This window comes from Adiantum capillus-veneris, chromosome 30 (assembly GCF_014529385.1).
Source record: "Adiantum capillus-veneris isolate H3 chromosome 30, ASM1452938v2, whole genome shotgun sequence".
NCBI classification, from domain to species: domain Eukaryota; kingdom Viridiplantae; phylum Streptophyta; class Polypodiopsida; order Polypodiales; family Pteridaceae; genus Adiantum; species Adiantum capillus-veneris.
This window is the reverse complement of record NC_140960.1, coordinates 98323638-98344984: the sequence shown is the minus strand read 5'-3', so window position 1 is coordinate 98344984 and position 21347 is coordinate 98323638. Positions and strand designations below refer to the sequence as shown.

The 21347-nt window shown below is 45.7% G+C and overlaps 1 protein-coding gene across 1 annotated transcript in view; it reads left to right on the top strand.

The window, feature by feature from the left end:
• Positions 1 to 6974, top strand: part of LOC147418484 (uncharacterized) — a 10435-nt gene extending 3461 nt beyond the window's left edge. The window contains 2 exon segments of the mRNA XM_086507115.1: positions 6313 to 6627; positions 6721 to 6974. Coding sequence (XP_086363241.1) covers positions 6313 to 6627; positions 6721 to 6974 — 569 coding nt within the window.
• Positions 6975 to 21347: the final 14373 nt, after the last annotated feature.

The following is a 21347-nucleotide window of genomic DNA, read 5'->3' as shown; positions in this document are numbered from 1 at the left end:
CGAAGATAACTTGGCCCCAATTAATCCACCTTGCACCAAGGATGAGGAGGCAATGGAAAAAAATGGTAAGTACCAACAAATCAAGACCCAGGATAGTTGGGGCTATCTCTAGAAGTGATCTCGACGACATCCTACCGACCATGGATGCTCACATCAAGGGGCAACGAATCTCAAACGTCTACATAGATGGTGGTGTGCAAATATGCGTCATGAGTGAAAAGATGATGCACCATCTAGGTCTAGAGGTAAGTAGGCCGGCACCCTGCCGAGCCAAGATGGCAAACAATGTACGAGTGAAATGCGTGGGCATTGTAAATGCGGTTAAAGTAAAAGCATTCAATACAGAAGTGGAGGTAGATATCTTTGTCATGCCACACAAAGGGGAGGGCTACCCCATCATTCTTGGGAGGCCTTGGCTTATACCTATGGAGGCTAAACAAGATTGGAGCACCGGAATGATTCAGATGAAGGACGATAAAGGGAAGTCCATATTCTACGAAATGAGGACTAGAAAGCAGCGCAACATGATCTTGGAGGATTCAGAAGATGAGTCCACCAGCGACTATTCGTCTACCTCAGGAGAAGAGACAACCACCACCGACGAAAGTGACAATAGCATCGAAGTGATGGGGGTCATTCTTAAAGACCCAAAAAGATTGCCACAATTTGAAACACCCCTGACAAACCAAGAGGAATCATCACGTACGCAGTCATTGGAGGATGCAGGTAAGTTACAAAAAATTCTCTCAAACGAGTTAACAAATGAAGAAAGGAAGGAGTATGTCTCCATGCTAGGAAGCTTCACTACTTTGTTCATTGATGGATATGATAAGATCACAGGAATAACAGTAGTGCAACACCGCATAAAGCTCAAGGAAGGCAGTAAACCCGTAGTACAAAAGCTCAGAAGACTTGGAGTAATCCAACAAGAGGAACTACTTAAAGAAGTGAGAAGTTTGCTACAAGCAGGTTTCATCTACCCTGTCGAAGACTTAGAATGGGTCTCCCCAGTAGTAGTCACACCAAAAAAGAATGGCAAGTGGAGAGTTTGCGTGGACTATAAACCTCTCAATGCAGCCATGAAGAGGGATCAATTTCCCCTCCCATTCCAGGATGAAATTCTCAATGAAGTGGCAGGTCACGAACGATACACAGTGTGCAACGGCGACTCAGGATACTTCCAGATTAGCATTGCAGAAGAAGACAAACTTCATCACACCTTGGGGATGCTTTGCCTACAGAGTGATGCCGTTTGGCCTCACTAACGTCCCAGCCACATTTCAGCACTATGTGACCTTTTCTTTCCAACCCTACTTTGGAACATCAATACGGGTTTTCATAGATGATTTTTGCATCTATAGTTCACGAGCCCTTCATTTAAGCAAAGTCTATGATGGCTTAACCAGGCTGCAAACCTTGGGTGGCCAGCTCAACGTGGATAAGTGTCACATTGGTGAAAGCAAAGTCACTCTCCTTGGCCATGTAATTTCAACAAAAGGGATTGAGGCTGACCCTAGCAAGATCCAGGCCCTGGTATCTTTGTCGTCACCGACCACCGCTAAGCAGCTGGTTTCTTTCCTTCAGAAGGTAAGATACTTAAGTAGGTTCATTCACTTGCTATCTCAAGTGGTCCTTCCCCTACAACAACTCACCCAGAAGGATATCTTCTCATGGAATGAAGAGAATGAGCATCAATTTACTGAGGTAAAGCAAATCCTAGCTAAGCTTCCCACCATTTCACCTCCTAAGTGGGACGAGCCATTTTATGTTGACCGGAGCAAAGCGAACCCCTAACCCCGACGGCCTCTAAAATGCCCGGGGCCGAATGGCACGCCTCGTGCCTGTCACAGTAAAGCGAACAGGGGGCACCACCTAGCTTCGAGCGGCTAGGACGCAAACCATGATGATATGAACACCGCAAACTTACACATGGAGACACACACACACACACACACACACCACACACACACCACACACACACACACACACACACACACACACACACACACACACAACACACAGAGAGAGAGAGAGAGAGAGAGAGAGAGATTTGCAAATGATGAAAACCCTCGGGGGTGTGAGGGAGAATTATTTCTGCAGTATTTACAAATGGCACACCGTGGTGATAGAGAGGTAGGAAGAAGAGATGGTGCAAACTACTTGGTGCGTTCTCTAAGACGACTCAATGATTGTGAAGCTTGCTACCAAGAGCATGTATACGCGTATGCATCGACCATTGGAGTCGAGAGATGGATGTGACTCCCTTCACATGGTGCAATTCCCAAGGCAAACCCAACACACAAGCCCCCTCCCCGTGATGGTGATAGTGTCAACTCTTTCCACTACATTCTACAAAGTGATGACCTCTCATGAACTGCCCCCCCCCCCTGATAGTGACCTCTCAGTGCCAATTTATAGGTGTTGGCTGCTTGGATTATGGTAATCCCAGCGTGATTAGGATAAGCTTAATCGGGGATACAAAGCAAGTGGTGGGCCCGATGTGTTTGACCCTTGCTTTGTTTTGGGAGGTTATTAAAAGATGAGAATCTCTAGGTGGGCCTTTGTGACCATCACCTAGAGAGAGGGAATTTACAAAGTGGGAATTTTACAATGGCTTGGGTGAAAACTGAAGAAATGATGAAAATAACCTATAAATTACTGAAAATGGCATCGTGGTTGCGTGTTGCCGGCAAATGGTGTGTTGCCGATGCATCGGTGTAGAGCGTACTTCTTTTCGGGGTCGGCCGAGGCATGCCTTTGGCGCATTTCCTCTTTTTGTTGTTGGCGGTGCGTGCTTTGGGTCCTCCTTCTTTTTTGTCGATGTCGTAGTCGTAAACCTCCTTCGTTTTTTTTTGTATTTGTGTATGGTGCGTATATGCGTGTGTGAACATATTGGTGCATGAGTGTATGTATATAGATGTGGGTGCGTGCAAGCGTGCGTGGGAATGGGGCGGTATGTATAATATATATATATATATATATATAGATATATATATATATATATTATTTTTTTTCTTTCTCTGTATGGAGACACAGAGGCGGGGGGGTGTGTGTGTGGTGTGTGTGTGAATGAGTGTGTGAGCGGCTAATATGCGTGGGAACGGGGGCCTTACTATATAGTGTATATATATATATATATATATATATAAATAAGCATTTTCGGGTCTGCTGGCAACGTGCTGCAGGGATGCGAGGGTGAGTGAGGGGATGGGGTGTGTGAGAGAGGGTGGGTGTGTGTGTGCTGTGTGTGTGTGTGTGTATATAGAGAGAGAGAGTGAATTTTTGCGCCTTCTCAGGTCCGAGCCATAAACGGCTGAGAGAGCGAGAGCGAGAGAGAGAGAGAGAGAGAGAGAGAGAGAGAGAGAGAGAGAGAGAGAGAGAGAGAGAGAGAGAGAGAGAGAGAGAGAATGGGAGGGGGTGAGATGGCGGGGGTCCGCGCCTCGTGGGCCGCCGGACAAGAGAGCGAGGGAAGCGGGGAGGTATTTTGGCAATGGAGTGGGGTAGGGGGATAATGGGTAGGTGAGAGAGAGAGGGAATAGTATCTACTGTTTTCAATGGTGGCTCGAGGACGAGAGGAGCAAGTCAATGGGTGGGGAGTGAGGGAAAATATCAACGGGCCAAGGGAGGGAGAATGAGGCCAAGGGAGGGGTGAGGCGAGCGGGTGGGGGAGAGAGGGAGAATATTAGCAGCTATTGGCTTGCATAGAGAGCGAGGGAGGGAGTGTGAGAGGGGCGGGTGTGTGGATAAGAATACGGGAGAGCGGGAGTTCACATGCGGCTTTACACAGAGGGAGCGCGAGAGAGAAAGTGAGAGAAGGGGTGGATGCTCAAGGCCGTTCCTGGCCGAGGGTGGCCACGAACGGGGGGGTTTGGGTGAGAATTAGAGGATATTAGAGAGAGAGAGAGTGTGTGTCGGCCCTTGGTAGGCAATGAGGGAGATAGAGAGAGAGGATGCCCGGGCCAACTGCGGGGTTTGGCCGCGACAAGAGCTGGGGAGAGCGGGTTGTCAGCGAGAGAGGAGGAATGGATGAGGGAGAGGAGGGGGTGCCGAGAATGGAGAGAGGGGATATTAGAGAGAGAGGTACATAGGAGAAAATGAGCAAGAGAGAGGGGGGGGGGGGGGGGGGGATATTTCACTCGATGCCTGCCTGGGGAATAAACTATAGGGAAAGAGAGAAGGGAGAGTGAAACCGAGGGCGGCCGGCTAGGCTGGGGCATGGACGAGCGGGGCCATGAGGGTGATAAGGCCGGCCCAATCGAAGGGGGGGGGGGGGGGGGGGGGGTAACCTTATGCCCGTAAAAGCGCCATGAGGTTGACCAGGCATTGTCGAGCCTTCCAACAGTGTCGCCAAGGCTCCGACAGAGGGAAAATAAGTTTTTTTTCTTTGATTTTAAAAAATCGGCCATCAATGTGAACCCTAGCGCAGGAAGTGATACACTCGGAGCCGTGCTAATGCAAAAGGATCCCCAAACTTCTTTCATGTGTCCTATCTACTTCTCTAGTCGTGTCATGACCCCGTCAGAAAAGGGATTTACCGAAGTAGAACACATGGTTCTGGCACTAATGTTTGCCACCACAAAGTTTCGCTCCTATTTCCTACCTAGACCCTTTGTAATCCTGAAAATGGAGGAGGTTTTCCCATATGTAATGCAACACATGATGTCTCATCTAGGATCTCAAAGTGGTTAATTAGATTACAAGAGTTTGACTACACCATGCAAGTAGAAAACTCCACCAGGGCTAGTTTAGTGGGAATTCTCACTCATCGCCATTATGAGAAGAAGCTGAAGGTCAACACGGAAGAGAAGGAAGAAACACCAATGGTAGAGAGTCCTAGGCTAGAAAGAGCTCACTCTCTTTTCTTTGACGGAGCATACAAGAGAACAATGGACTAGTCTGCAGCAGGCATAGTCATTTTCAATGAGCAACAAGAAAGAGTATTCTCCATCGGGCAGTTATTACACTCCCACTCCAACAATGAACCAGAATATGCAGCCCTAATTCTTGGGTTGGAACAATGTATTTCACAAGGAATTCAGCGCCTAAATGTGTTTGGCGATGCTTTGCTTTGCATAAGGCAGATAAATGGCACTTGGGTTTGTAGGAATCAGGTTTTACTTGGTCAACTACGCCAAGTTAAGGATCTTCTAAGGAAGTTTGAAGTAGTGAAACTATTTCATGTCCCCAGAGCAGAAAATCCCCAGGGGATTCACTCTATATACAAAATGGGACGCCACCTACAAGCGGACAACTTTGATAAAACCCCTATATACGACTCATATCAGGGAATATGACCCCCCTTTCTACACTTATACGACAATCAATGAAGAAAACTATCATACCCCTATCTTACATATAAAATTTAGCTTTCACATTATCTAAATGAGTAAAGCTAATCAAAGAGTGATTGGCAAAGTACCTTCCCAAAATTCATCCGAGTTATAGTGCACATGATGACCAATGGTTACAAGTAATAAACACGGGGCAGCCCCCCCCACCCCATCCCTCCCCCTTCCCCATAAAAATGATACCCCCCTCCCTTAATTTTGAGCTTGGGATATAAATTATTGGGGGCCTGCCCCTAACTTGTACGCTTATGTAACTTGTAAAAAAACCCTCCTCCCTTGCACTTACGTGGTGCGGTAAGTTTTCCATGGTGAATCCCCCGGGAGAAAATCAGGAGGCAGATGCTCTAGCCAAAGAAAACAAGGTAGTGATGCTATGCCTGATGTCATCAATTTTTTAGATACAGAAGAATGTCTGGAAGGATACACCAAAGGCCAGAAACAGTGGCTCGTGAGGAAGGCTACTAGGTACCGCCTTGTAAACTACCACTTGTATTGTAAGGGCAAGGATCAAATTCTCAGGCGGGTGCCAACCTCCAGTGAGATCACAGAGGTAATTTCAAGTTGCCATGATGGCATTTGCGGCGGTCATTTTTCTCTAGATATCACCAGTAGGAAGATTCTACAGGCAGGATACTCTTGGCCTAGCTTGAACAGGGATGTACACGATTGGTGTAAAACATGCAAGGCTTGTCAAGTGGCCAGTGATCGCACATTACCTACGAACCACAAACTCCTATCATTTCATATGGTCCATTTGAGAAATGGGGAATAGATGCAATCATTCCTTTACCCAGGGCCCATTCAGGTAAACTGTACATCATAGTGGGTGTAGACTACATGACTCGATGGGTAGAAGCAACAGCCACCACCCGCATTACAACCCAAGAGGTAGCAAAGTTCATTTTTGAGCATATCTGTTGCCGTTTTGGCACTCCTCTTGAGATAATATCATATAGAGGACCAGGATTTAGAGGTGATTTGGTGGGAGAACTGATGAAGAAGTTAGGCATCACACATCGACATTCCACACCATACTATCCACAATGCAATGGTCTGGTAGAGAAGGTAAATGGAATGATTTGCAAAATCATCACAAAGCAAGTGAACAATCACACAGGGGACTGGGATAAACATATCATGGAAACTCTTTGGGCCTATCGAACAACGTTCCGAATATCATTAGGTTTTACCCCTTTCCATCTAGTTTATGGAAAGTAGGCAATTCTACCCATTGAGGTATAGATAGCCAACTTACGAGTTTTGGCTAGCCAGATACAACGCCCAATTGTAAATCTCAGAAACCATATCTTGGATCTTGAGAGACTCCAACTAGATAGGGAAGAAGCGATCAATCACTATGCAACACAGGCAGAACGACGCCGGCTCACTTTCAATCAAGGACTGAAAGAAAAGGGACTAGAAAAAGGTATGTTAGTGCTGAGGTACGACAACAAATTTGACACCAGGAAGGACAAGAAATTTCAACCCAGATGGGAGGGACCATTCATCATCAAGAAGCGGTATGACAACGGCAGCTATAAGCTGATGGAAGCACATGGGAGAATTCATAAGACTAGGGTCAATGGATGGAGACTGAAAAGGTATTTTCTTAGGTTTGATCCATAATTCATGCTAGACATTCTAGAAGAGGGAGAACCCTCTAACTCCATAGCTAAAGATGCAGAGGAAGGGCTAGAAGCATGAATGCCTCTAGCCAAAAGGAGAGGGCTAATGTGGCGGCACGACAGCGGTGAGGCGGTTGAGCACTGCGTAGCGGTATCTCCCTCTTCTTCGCGGCAAGAAATCCTCCACTACAACAAGCGTAGAGCGGTGAGTGACACACCATCGCCATCTTTTGAGCTTACTAGTTTAGGCTTGTTGTGTGCTTGGAGCCATTTGGGGCTCGCACACAGTGTATCGGCAAGTTCCTTGCATTGACACTGATGGCCAAAGCCTTAGCGACACCATCAGGAGGTTTAAGCAATGCCCTGGCCAACCTTGCAGCCCTAACTCGTCCATACCCCAGCATTGCAGGCCTCCATCTCTCTCTTCCCCTCATCCACTCCATTTTTCTCTCCCTCTCTCTCTCGCTCATGGCCCGGCGCTGTTTATCACAGCCCATGCAGGTGGCCCGGACATTTTCTCTCTCTATCTCCCTCGTTGCCTACCAATGGCCGATCACACTCTCGCTCTCTCTCTCTAATATTCTCTCTCTCTTACCCGCACCCCGTTGACCCTCAATAACCCGCCCTACTGGCCACCCTAAGCCAAGAGCAGCTCAAGCACCCACCCCCTTCTTTAGCTTTCTCTCTCGCGCTCCCGCTATGTCAAACCATAGCCACACACGAACTCTCTCTCTCCTGTATTCTTACCCACACACGCCCATCCCACACACCCCTTCCTCGCTCTCTATGAAAGCCGATATTACCTCTCTTTTTCCCACCCGCGCTCACCTCACCCTCGTCCTCATTCTCCCTCCCTTGGCCCGCTACCCCTACCTCTCCTCTCGTCCACACCTCCTTCGGCCAATTCCCCCCCCCCCCCCCCCCCCCCCCCCCCCCCCCCCCCCCCCCCCCCCCCCCCCCCCCCCCCCCCCCACCCCCCCCCCCCCCCTCTATTTCTTCCCCAACCCTGGCGGACCACGAGCTTTATACCCCCCCCTATCTTCACCTAGACCTACCCATCCTCCTCTCTCTCTTGGGAGAGTGGCCCCGCAGACCATGGAAGGAATCTCTCTCTCTCTCTCCATTCCCTTCTCATTCACACACACACACCCCTATCCTCTCTCACCCATTCCCTATCACCACCCCACACCCTCACACACTCTCTTCCCCCCAGTGGGAACCCGCCTTTTATTCTATACTCTCTCTCTCTATAACTCCCAAAATGCCCGTTGATAACCCCCCCCCCCCCCCCCCCCCCCACCCCCCCCCCCCCCCCCCCCCCCCCCCCCCCCCCCCCCCCCCCCCCCCCCCCCCCCCCCCCCCCCCCCCCCCCCCCCCCCCCCCCCCCCCCCCCCCCCCCCCCCCCCCCCCCCCCCCCCCCCCCCCCCCCCCCCCACCCCCCCCCCCCCCCCCCCCCCCCCCCCCCCCCCCCTCATCACCCTCTGTCGTCACGCCGCCACCTCCCCTCTCCTTTCTCCGGACCCAACCCGAAGGCTCCAACACCACACACCCTCCCACCTACCCATCCTCTCTCTCTCTCTCTCTCTCTCTCTCTCTCTCTCTCTCTCTCTCTCTCTCTCTCTCTCTCTCTCTAGTGCCCACCCTCTCACAGGCCGCTTCTCTCTCTCTCTCTCTCTCTCTCTCTCTCTCTCTCTCTCTCTCTCTCTCTCTCTCTCTCTCTCTCTCTCTCTCTCTCTCTCTTCTCTCTCTCTCGTTCGTCCCTGCCTATGAAGGCGCGCAAAGAACGGGAGTTTTCCCCCCCTTATCTACACACACACCACACACACACACACTCTCTCTCTCTCTCTCCTCACTCATCCCCTTCTCTCCCTCGTGCTCTCCACACAGCTCCAACCCGCCCGTAGGCTCTCTCTCTCTCTCTCTCTCTCTCTCTCTCTCTCTCTCCTTCTGGGACGGTGCAACAGAAAATTCTCTCTCTGTCTCCCTCTCTACACACACACCACACACACACACACCCTCACTCACACACACACACACCATTCCCCCCCATCCGCATCGCGTAGCTGTAGTAGACCGCCAACAGGGCCGAAAAAAAAACTAATATATATATATTATATACATAATAAGCCCCGTTCCCATGCACGCTTGCGCACACACACATATATATATAAATACACTCACACACCCGTACATACATATACACACACACTTGTCCACATGCACATACGTACACACACACGCACGCATATACCCACTACAAATACAAAAAAAACCAAAGGATTCCACGACTACGACGACCACGAAAAAGAAGGAGGACCCAAATCACACGCCGCCTACAACAAAAAGGAGAAATGCGCCGAAGGCATGCCCCGACCGACCCCGAAAAAACGTACGCACTACACTGACGCATCGGCAACACACCATTCGGCGGAAACACGCAACCATGATGCCATTTATAGGTTATTTTCATCATTTCTTCAGTTTTCACCCAAGCCATCGTAAAATTCCCACTTTGTAAATTCCCTCTCTCTAGGTGATGGTCACAAAGGCCCACCTAGAGATTCTCATCTTTTAATAACCTCCCAAAACAAAGCAAGGGTCAACCACACCGGGCCCACCACTTGCTTTGTATCCCCGATTAGCTTATCCTAATCACACCGGGATTACCATAATCCAAGTAGCCAACACCTATAAATTGGCACTGAGAGGTCACTATCGGGGGGGGGGCAGCTCACGAGAGGTCAGCACTTGGTAGAGTATAATGGAAAGAGTTGACACTAATTGGCATCACGGGGAGGGGGCTTGTGTGTTGGTTTGCCTTGGGAATTGCACCGTGTGAAGGAATCCACGCCCACCTCTCGACTCCAATGATCAATGCACACATATATACACGCTCTTGGTAGCAAGCTTCACAATCATTGAGTCGTCTTAGAGAACGCACCAAGTAGTTTTTTCACCATTCTCTCTCCCTACTTCTCTATCACCACGGTGTGCTGCCTCGCCGGAAGGAAAGTCGTTGTAAATACTGCAGAAATAATTCTCCCTCACACCCCCGAGGGTTTTCATCATTTTTCAATCTGTGTGTGTGTGTGTGTGTGTGTGTGTGTGTGTGTGTGTGTGTGTGTAAGTTTGCAGTGTTCATATCATCGTGGTGTGCGTCCTAGCCGCTCAAAGCTAGGTGGTGCCTCCTGTTCGCTTTACCGTGACAGGCTTGAGGCGTGCCATTCGGCCCCTGGTGTTTTAGAGGCCATCGATGTTCAGGGTTCGCTTTGCTCTCGTCAACACGTGCGACAGACGTGTACATTTTTGGCATCGTTGCCGGGGAATGCCATACACTAAGCTTGAATGTCACTCTGTGCTTCTTTTGTGGTGCAATTTCAATTGTAGGAAAGGTAGGGAAGGAAGGTGTGTGTGTTGAGAAGAAGGATTTTGTGTTGCTACTATGTATTTCTTTGTTAATGAAGTTTTGAAAGGTTACTATGTTTTCTCTGTAAACTTGCCTTTAGGAGTCAGTGGCCGTGCGGACTCTTAGAAAAGAGTTTTGTTTGGCATAATTTCAACCATAATAAAAACATTGAGAAAAATAATCACTTATTATTTTCCCAATCCACATCTACAGTTCACGTAAATAACATCTACTAGCATAATATGGCGGAAGGGGGAGCCCTTTACACATGTCGTAATCTGCGACCTGAAGACTAAAGTCCAAAACAAAAACAAGCCCCTTTGCACGCGATAAAGAGGGAGAGAGGGAGAGAGAGAGGCCGCCGAAGGCAGCCGGCCATACTAGTGGGTTTTAAAGACGTTCAAATGCAACAAATAAGATAAATAACATGGGTTTGCCTTTGAAAAACCCAGCAAAGAAAATTGTATCTTTAGGCAAAAGGCTTATATTTTCTGTAATATATTTTAATGGACACTGACTAACTTTTAAAAAAACGCTCAAAATTGTCTAAGCACTTTTTTTTTACTTTAGCGAGCCGGGAGGTCGGGCACAGGTGAACTGGTCGAAAAATCTTGCTCGGCTTTTGAAATTCCTCACTCAATCATCAACCTATTTTGGCACTCCATCAGAGTCCAATTGCTACAAAACTCTAGGAGAAGGTCAAGGACACTTAGGGGCACTAACCTACCAAGTTTGGTTGCATTTTGAGGCATACAAAAATCAGGATCCATCATAATTTAGGTCTCAAAAACTACAACAGAACACATCAAGAAGGTCGCCCTAGGGTGTAGGAACACTCTCCTATAGTCGGAATGTCAAAAAATACTCATATATGCACTCAAAATAGTAGATTTAGTCTACTAATGCGTAGTCAAAAATCACAGCAGAATTGACAATGAGCGTCTTTGAATGAAAGAGCATTGAACAAGGAATACATTGCAAGTTTCAGAATTGAAATGTCATCAGGAGAGCTCAAGATGTGAGGACTATAAGTTGTAGGAAAGAAGCCACTCTCAACCGTACGCTTCAAACTCTTTAAACTTGATAATGATCATGTGTTTTCCCAGTTTACAACTTAGGATTTAGACCTAGGGCTCTCTTGGCCAGTGGTCGACCGTACATGACTTAGACTCATCACAGACTTTATAACTCAGCTTCTCAGAGTTTATCCATCTTTAATCAAAGATGATGAAAATAAGGATTTCGAAAAAAGAATGGGAATACATCAAAATTTTAGGCTCAAGGAAGAAGGGGTCGACTTGAAGGGCACTCATCTGGCTTGACTGCTAACATTTCCCCCTTCCTAGTCTTTGCACCCCCTAATGCAAATTGCCTTGGTTTCCTTTTGAGTGTTTTGCTTTGCTTGGACAACTGCTGGAATTTTGGATGTATCTTCTTTAATAGTCCAATGTTCGCTTTTCTAGAGTCCGTGTGAGCTGTTTGAACTTTTCCGCCCTTGCTTCTATCTCTACTTTTGTTGCCAGCTCCTTGAATGGATCGTTGCTCAATGTGCTTTGATATGCAATGTGACGAGCATGCAAATTCTTTATTATGGGGTTGAAGATGGATGAATCTACTTCAAAGAACCCTGTCATGACTGCCTCTTCAAATGTTTGCATGTACTGAGAGGGAAGAAACATGACGCGGGCATACAACCCCATGATGATGTTTCCACTTGGAATCTCTATCTCTAGATTCCAACATAGCCCTCTGCTTGCTTCTAGGAATACTTGCCAAGGATGTTCCACTTCTTCTATGTCTTCAAAAGTTGTGATACAAGTGATGATCATCTTTGAAATTTTCACCAGCATTTGGCAAGCCAAGTCCCGGACATTCTTCATCTAATTGATGACGCCTCTTAGATTATTGACCATATATTTCTGAGTTGGTGTCTTTGAAATTTTCACCAGCATTTGGCAAGCCAAGTCCCGGACATTCTTCATCTAATTGATGACGCCTCTTAGATTATTGACCATATATTTCTGAGTTGGTGGGAAGTTTCCTACTGGCTTTGTGAGAATTGGGTGGTTCAACACTACCCGTCTTTTACTTTTCTAGTTGTAGAAGCTATCCCAAGATTGCCTTCTATTGATTGAGCAGTAAGTTGGATCGATCCTTAGATGTTGCAGCGTGATTTTGTAATATATCTCATCAATTGGGTGCTTTTTGAACCATTTCTTTCTCCACAAGGGTTGGTTGTTGAGGATTGTCTAAATTTGTGTAGAAATTGCAGGGACATCCCTATAATCCCGCGTGTGGCTAGGCATCATTTTCTTTTTCCATAAGAGAGCCTCTTCTCTCATTAACGACATTGCACTCATATTTCACCCATGGTTCTTAACCACTTTGTCAAGTGTGATCACAAAAGTGCAGCCGACTCTAGTACCTTGAGTTTGTATTGCATATATGATTTGTGTGAAGGGTCGTGCACTTTTGAGATCCACTTTTGAATTTCCTCTCTGGCATCTGCTTGACTGTTTGTATTTTCAAATTCATGTAATGTGCATCTTTAGAAGTGTTATGCAGTTCTATAGGAAGAAGATCCATGGTCATCTATTCCTGCCTGGTTGTCTAAGGAACTTCTACTATTGTTGGTTGGCTTTCATGGCACTAATGGCCAGATCTTTCTATTGTAAAGCCACAATATGTGCGACGCTTTGAGTATCCATCTCTTATTTTTCTTTTGCCAATTGTTCCTGGAGCAGTACATTTCATCCTCTTTTTGCTTTTAAATGGCCTTATGTCCAGCTATCATAATTTGCATGTCATATTGTTCTTGAGATAGAACCGCCTTGAGATCCTTCAACTCTTGTATCGCTGAGGCTGGCATTGTTGAAGTAGAAGCAGGGGATGGGGTGTCTTGCATTGTTAGGAGTTGTGTAAGTATTTTACTGACAATCCCATAGGACTCCCATAGTTTTATGTTCTTTTTCCTTTCTCTTTTTAGCTCTTCTTTGAGGCGGTGTTGCTCGACTTGGAAATTTGTGTTAGCCTCATTGAGACTTGAGAATCTTGCTAGAAATGGGCAACATTTTTCTGCTCCCTTTTAAGCTTATCTTGAAGCTTTCGTTGGATACCTTTTTATTGCTTTTCTTGAAGTTTCGTTGATACCTTGTAAATTATTCAATCTTTCTGTTTTAGCTCTTGTTTGACCTTAAGTGTTAGCCTTTAGACTTGAGAATCTCCCTTGGGTATCTTTCTGCTCCCACTACTGAAGGTTCGTTGGAGTACCTTTTAACATTGGAATTGTAGCTTGATTTGTTCCAAATGATTGTCAATGTCAAAAGAGTCTATCAACCGCCTTCCTTATTCTATTGTGGCTTGTGAGCGGGGTGATATCGGCTTTGGCTTTGTCCTTTGTGGTTGGCTAGAGGTACTGCTTCTTATTTTCCTTTTGATGCCTCTGTTCTGTCCTTATCACTTTGCTCTTGAGGTGACGGTGGATCCTGCTCCTTTTCTTCACCTTTTGCTTTATCCACCACTTGATTCATGGGTGGTGTTGGTAGCACTTGCTTCGTTGTTTGCTTTGGCACCTCTATTTTTTGCTCAAATATCTCTCTATCAATTTTTTAGTCAGTTGATTATTGAGTCGGAGGAGGGGTGCTTGGTCGATTCAATGTTGATGGGATGTTTTCAGTATGGAATTCCAAAGGATCCACATTATACTCTTCTTCTGTCTCTTTCTTGTCAGTGTGAGTCCTATCAACCTCCTTGAACTTGGTAGATTTATTGGATGATTTGAGATTATCGACGCGTTGTTGCTTGGACTCGTTATTCCTTTGTTCTGCTTTATGTTTGAGCTCCTCTCTAATCCTTTTTGCTCTAGTGGCTTATCTTGGTCACTTTATTCTTCATTTTCAGCATTAGCTCCAAGCTCCCTCTTTTCTTTGGATGTCTTTTTGTGGAGCTCCTCTCTTAGTTATTGAGCTTCTTCCATGGACCTTCGAGCTTGAGAGATCGGAACAGGATCTCTATGCTCACAAGATCTTATTTTTAGTTCAACCTTAGGGATTGTATAATCTTCTTTTTCTTCCTCCTCCTACTCTTCCTTTTCCTTGTCATCTGATGACCTGTATTCAGACGGGGTATCCTTGCTCAGCGTTACATCTAATTCTGTCTCTTTGCTCTCAGACTTCTTTTTCCTTGAGCTCTTCCCAATTGCTTTCTTCTTTGGAGGTTGTACTGTAGAGCGTCCTGCCATGGGTTTAACCACGCATTTGGATCTGTTAGTGGGTCACCACGACGGACGTCTGCAACACAGCTATCTGGCACTATCATATGTCAATACTAAGGGAAGAGACTTAGGATGGGGCACGGAGACTCTTTGAGGTTTTCAATCTCAAGAAGTGAACCCACCGAACCACGCAATTGACTACAAAAAAAAATATATCACTCTCTAGTCTGGAAATCTACCTCTGTCCAGTCTCACCGCTCTAGGTCATCACACTTTTTGACATTCAAACATAGTCGGAATGCAACAAAACTTAAGGACGAGTATTATAACACCTAAGGGCACAATGCTACCAAGCTATGTGGTCATCATAGGGAGTACCAAAATCACAATCCATCCCAAAAAATGTGCAAAAAATTACAACATACCTATTAAAAAGATAGCTCTATGGCTTAGAAACACTGTTCCAAGGTCAGAACATAAAAAAATAACCACTTTAGCACTCATATTTATGCATTTAGCTCACAAATAGGTTGTCTCAAACCACAACAAAACTGAGAATGACTACACTTAGATTCAAGAGCATGAGACAAAGAACACAATGTACTAATTGGAATCGATTTCTAATTACTAGACAAAGAGAAAGATTGATTACAAGTTGTGACAGAGTTGTAGCTCTCAATTGACGTCCAAAAACTCCTTATATATAATGATGATGTTACTTTAGAAACTAAGGGTTTTGACCCAAAGACTTGGGACCCTTTTCCACGGCCATTGGACACTTTACAAAGCTTGTAGGTTTTGAGTGGAAAATAGAGAATAATAGGCTCTACAAATACACTTCAAGAATCATTACTTTCTAATTACAAAGCTTCTTTGGAAAAAAGATAGAGTACAATGAGTTGTGGCTTGTAGCCGGCTCTTTGGGTGTCCGTCCGCTGCATCCTCCAAACATTCCCCCTTCCTATTCTTTGCACTTCCTTGTGCAAACTTGCTTTGCATCTTTGTCAAATTCTGATCTGGATGTAGGTGCCATCTCGAGCTGTATTAGTAATCTAAGGTTTGCTTGTCAAGTGTTCGGGTGAGTTTCCTAAATTTTTGTGCTCTGGCTTCTATCTTGATCTTGGTTGCCTTTCTCTGAATGTGTTATTACCTAGAGTATTCAAATATGCAATGCGTTGTGTAAGCAGCTCCTTCATCATGGGGTTGAATATTGATTAGACAGTTTCAAAGAATCATGTCATGAATGCTCTTCAAAAGTTTGCATGTAGTGTGAAGGCAAAAACATGATTCGTGCATACAACTCCATGATTATTTTTCTGCTTGGAACTTCAGTTTCTAGTTTCCAATACAACCCTCTAGTTCCTTCCACAAATACTTTCCAGGGGTGGTCAGTTGCTTCAATATCTTCAAACACTATGATGCATGTAACTGGAATTTTGGCAATCTTTACAAGCATCTGGCATGCGAGATCTAGAACCTTATTCATTTTATTTATGACTTTATTGAGGGTGTGTATCATATATTTCTCCGAGGGAGGGAAATTACTGGCAGGCTTTGTCAATACAGGGTAGTTGAGAACCGCTGGCCTTTTGTTTTCCCATAAATAGAAACTATCCCAGTAGCGCCTTCTGTTGATGAGACAATAGGTTGGGTCGATTTTTGAGATGCTATGGGGCATTTCTGTAATAGGTTTCATCAGTTGGACACATCTCAAACCATTTATTTCACAAAAAGGGTTGGTTAATCAATGAGGGTTTGAACTTGTGTAGCAATTACAGGAACATTCATGTAATCCCCTTTGTGGTTGGTCTTGATGTTGAGATGTCGAGCTCTACACCTTGAGTTGGCATCCACTACGGGTCTTGGCCGCTTACGGCATTTACTCATTGGCGCGTTAGGTGACCGACACGGAGGATCTCTGCCAGTGATTCTACAGCTGGACTACACTTATAGTGCCAGCCTAGTACGCTTCTAGCGAGTTCACACTCAGTGACCGCATGTACATATGTGCTACTTTTCAGCTTTAGTACTTAGTCATTTTGTACTCTCTTTTCTGTGAAGAAGAAGAAGAAGCTTTCCATCTCTGTGTGCTTTGTGCTTGTCTTGTGTAGCTCTCTTGCATCCTCATTCTTTACATGGTATCAGAGCCTGGTGCAGGCAAGAGAGGCTAAGAGAGCAAGAGCATCACAATCCCTTCGTTCGCAATCCACGACCAGATTCTGAACAAGTTTCTGAACAGGTCTCCAAAGTGCAGTATACAGAGATTTACTGTACAAGTACAGTGGTTGTATGTACACTTGGTTGTGGACACTCGTTGAGTGTAGAAAGCGTTACAAGAACCACGATAGCAGGTTTAGCAGATTTGCAGGTTTTTGCAGATTGCAGCTATTTTTTCTTAGTGCTTCAAGATGTCTGATGGTTTCAGTCAGATTGTTACTGAGAAGCTTGAGAAAAATAACTACCCTGCATGGAAGTTCAGAATAACAAATTTCCTAAAAGGAAAAGGTTATTGGGACTATGTAGAAGGAGACAATGAAAAGGAACCAGAGATTCCCGAGGCAAATGCTACAGCAGAACAAAGGAAAGCTTTGAGGGACTGGCAACAAGGCCAGAGCAAAGTGATGTATTGGCTGTCTATGAGCATCACAGATGGTATGATGGGCTATCTACAGGATGCTGAAACCCCCGCCATTGCATGGAGAAACTTAGGCAGAGTGTTCGAGGTGAACACCAAGGCCAGGAAGCTTCAACTAAAGTCGGAGCTAAATCAGGTTAAGAGGAACAACCTCTCCATCAATGATTATGCTTTGAAGATCAAGAGTATCATTGAGGCTCTTGGATCTATTAAAGTCTCAGTGGAAGACGATGACATTGTCCGTTCATGCTTGGATGGTCTAGGAGATGAGTATGTACATTTTAGGTCTTCCATGAATACAAGAGACGACATCCCCGTGTTCCAAGATTTGATTTCTATGCTTATTCTTGAGGAGAAGAACCTCGACACATCTTCTTCTCATGGCAGAAATAATTCTGAACAGGCCTTCTATTCTAACTCCAACAGAGGTAGAGGTAGAGGTCGTGGTCGAGGCCCAAGGGGTTGCAGGGGCCAATTTCTGGAAGGTCAATCAAATCAAAACAATATAGGTGGCAGGGGAAACCAGTCTCAAGGCAGGGGGAGTCAAAGAGGTCGTGGTGCAGGATCAAGCAGGCAGCAACATACTCCAGATAGTAGAGAATGTTGGACTTGTGGTGAAAGAGGTCACATGTCACGTGACTGTCCAAAGGGAAAAGCAAGTAGAAAGAGAGAACAGGGCAACTATGCATCTACTAGCAGAGATGCAGATGACAGCAAAAACGAGCGCATGTTTGTTATGCAACATGTAATGAATACAATGACTGCAGAGAATTCCACCCAAGATGATGTTTGGTATGTGGATTCAGGTGCCTCTAATCACATGACGTCTCATGGAGAGTGGTTTAGAGATATGCGCAAACCAGATGTGTCAGGTTATGTGCAGACAGGAGATGACACAGCTCACCCCATTGCTCATGTAGGGAACATACCTCTAAATACGAAGAGTGGGAAATCAAAGTACTTAGCAAATGTACTTCATGTCCCAAACATTACAAAGAATCTTGTTTCTGTTGGACAAATGGTTGAGCAGGGTTTGCAGGTTCGCTTCAATCCAAATGGCTGTTATGTAGAAGATTTCCAGAATGGCTGTAAGCTGATCACAGAGGGCAAATGTGTGGGCAGAATGTTTACGCTAAATGTAGACATGCCTGAGGTAAAAGCTGCATTATTTGCACAGGGCACAGGTGTTGTGGGTGATGTTGACATTTGGCACAAACGCATTGGCCATGTCAATGAGCAGAGATTGCGCAGCATGCAATCAAAACAGATTGTAAAAGGTTTGCCCAAATTCAAGGTGGATGGTATGCATAAAGTGTGTGCAGCATGCCAGTTTGGAAAACAGTCAAAGGGCTCATTTCCACATGAGCACAATGTATGTAAAAATCCACTTGAGGTGGTGCACACAGATGTTTGGGGTCCAATCGATACTGCAAGTATACATGGTTGCAGGTATTATGTCTCTTTCATTGATGACCATACAAGGAAAGTATGGGTCTACTTCATGCGTAACAAAAGTGAAGTGTTTGGTCACTTTCAAGACTTCAAAGTCATGATTGAGAAGGAGACAGATATGCAAATCAAGACATTGAGGTCAGATGGAGGGGGAGAGTACTTCTCCAATGATTTTTCAGATTTTCTGCGAATGCATGGTATACACAGGCAGTTTACATGCAGATATACTCCACAGCAGAATGGGGTCGCAGAAAGGAAAAACAGGCACATTGCAGAGGTTGCACGTGCATTGATGAATGAGAAGAACATGCCTCATCATTTTTGGGCTGAAGCTGTAAATACAGCTGTGTACATTATGAACAGGACACCTACAGCTGCGGTGCATGATGTAACACCTGAGGAAAAGTTTACAGGTACAAAGCCTGATTTGGCACACTTGAAAGTGTTTGGCTGCATAGCTTACGTGCATGTACCAGATGAGTTGCGTAGGAAATTGGATCCTAAAGCAGAGAAATGTATTCTTGTGGGATATTCCCCTGAACAAAAGGGGTACAGGTGCTACAATCCTACTACACGAGAATTACGAGTGAGCAGAGATGTAGTCTTTGATGAGATGGGTACAGTAATGCACATGGCACTATTGGGGCTGATGTAAAAGATGATGTGGTTGTACAAAATGTGAGGCCACAGTCACAGGTTTTGAGTGGACCACAAGAGTCCTCTTCTCATGGCTCTGTTGAGAAACCATGGAATGGTAGACTACGTACGCAGGTTACTCCACCAACAGGTACAGGGAATGTATCACGAAAAGGAAAGGAAAAGGTTGATGAACCTCCCTTTATGGTTGATGCATCATCAGGTTTTTCACATGTAGACATGGATTCAGATGGTTCTGAACAAAGTCTTGATGAGGAATTTGGAATTCCGGCTGTCAGGACACCTGGTGTAAGGAAAGTACAAGAAGATGCTAGAGGGCAAAGGAGTGACCCAGGACCGCGCAGATCTAATAGAGTCAGAAATCCAGTTCATAAATTGACTTATGATGGGTATCTAGCGCATCACCAAGCCTACATGGCTAAGGTGATACAGGATGTGGAGCCCACATGTTTTGAGGATGCAGTTGGAAATGTGCATTGGGATGATGCAATGAATGAAGAGATGGCTGCATTGGAAGCAAATGACACATGGGAGTTGGTGCCATTGCCAAGTGGCAAGAAAGCTATTGGCTGTAAATGGGTGTATAAAACCAAGCATAAGGCTGATGGTAACATTGAGCGTCACAAGGCAAGGCTGGTCGCAAAGGGTTATGCACAGACGTATGGCATAGACTATGAGGAGACCTTTGCTCCAGTGGAAAAGATGACGACTGTGAGAGCTGTCATAGCAGTGGCTGCATCTAGAGGATGGATTATGCATCAAATGGATGTAAAGAATGCCTTCTTGAATGGTGAGTTGCAAGAGGAAGTGTATATGGATCAGCCACCTGGTTATGTCGATCCAGGTTACCCAGATTATGTATGCAGACTTCTCAAAGCTTTGTATGGTTTGAAGCAAGGCTCTAGAGCATGGTATGACAGGATTGCCAAGTATCTTGTCAGTATTGGTTTTAGGAGAGCTCATGCTGATCATTCACTCTATGTACATGAGAGTGATGTGGGGATTGTGGTCATTACCATATATGTAGATGACCTTATTATTGTTGGTGACAATGCTATGGAGATTGACCATGTGAAGGGTCTTCTCAAACAGGAGTTTGAAATGAAAGATTTAGGCGAGTTGCGCTACTTTCTTGGCATTGAGGTGATCAGGACTCCAGAGGGTGTATGGCTATCACAGAGACAGTATGCTTTGGACATGTTGTCAAAGTATGGTATGGCTGATTGTAAGCCAATTTCTATTCCCTTGGATGTGAATGCAAAGCTGAGTGCAGAGAAGGGTGATGTTGTTGAGGATGTCAACATGTACAGGAAGATTGTGGGTAGTTTAATCTACTTGACTATCACGAGGCCAGACTTGAGCTACACACGAGGCTTAGAGAGTCAGTTCATGCAACTTCCGAGGAAGCCACATTTGGATGGAGTACGACGCACACTTAGGTATGTGCAAGGTACTCTTGACTACGCATTGTTCTATGCAGCAGATGCACCATTAGCATTGTATGGGTATACAGATGCAGATTGGGCAGGTAGCATTGTTGATAGGAGATCTACGAGTGGCTTCATGTTCTCTTTTGGGAGTTCTATTGTTACTTGGAGCAGCAAAAAGCAGCCTACGGTTGCTTTATCGAGCACAGAGGCCGAGTACAGAGGTGCAGCAGTTGCGGCGTACGAGGTAGCTTGGCTACGCACATTACTTGAGGACTTGGGAGTGCAGGTGGACCAGCAGATTTTCATCCATTGTGACAACCTCAGCAGCATGCAGTTGGCTAGGAACCCAGTGTTCCATGCCAGGACCAAACACATAGAGGTCCACTACCACTACGTTCGAGAGCGAGTGTTGGCGGGCGACATCGACTTGGTCTACGTCAGCACAGAGGAGCAGATAGCGGATATCTTTACCAAGGCCCTCGGAGCTGAGAAGCTTCGACGTTTCCGGACTATGCTTGGACTCTGCGACATGCAGAGCTCGAGGGGGAGTGTTGAGATGTCGAGCTCTACACCTTGAGCTA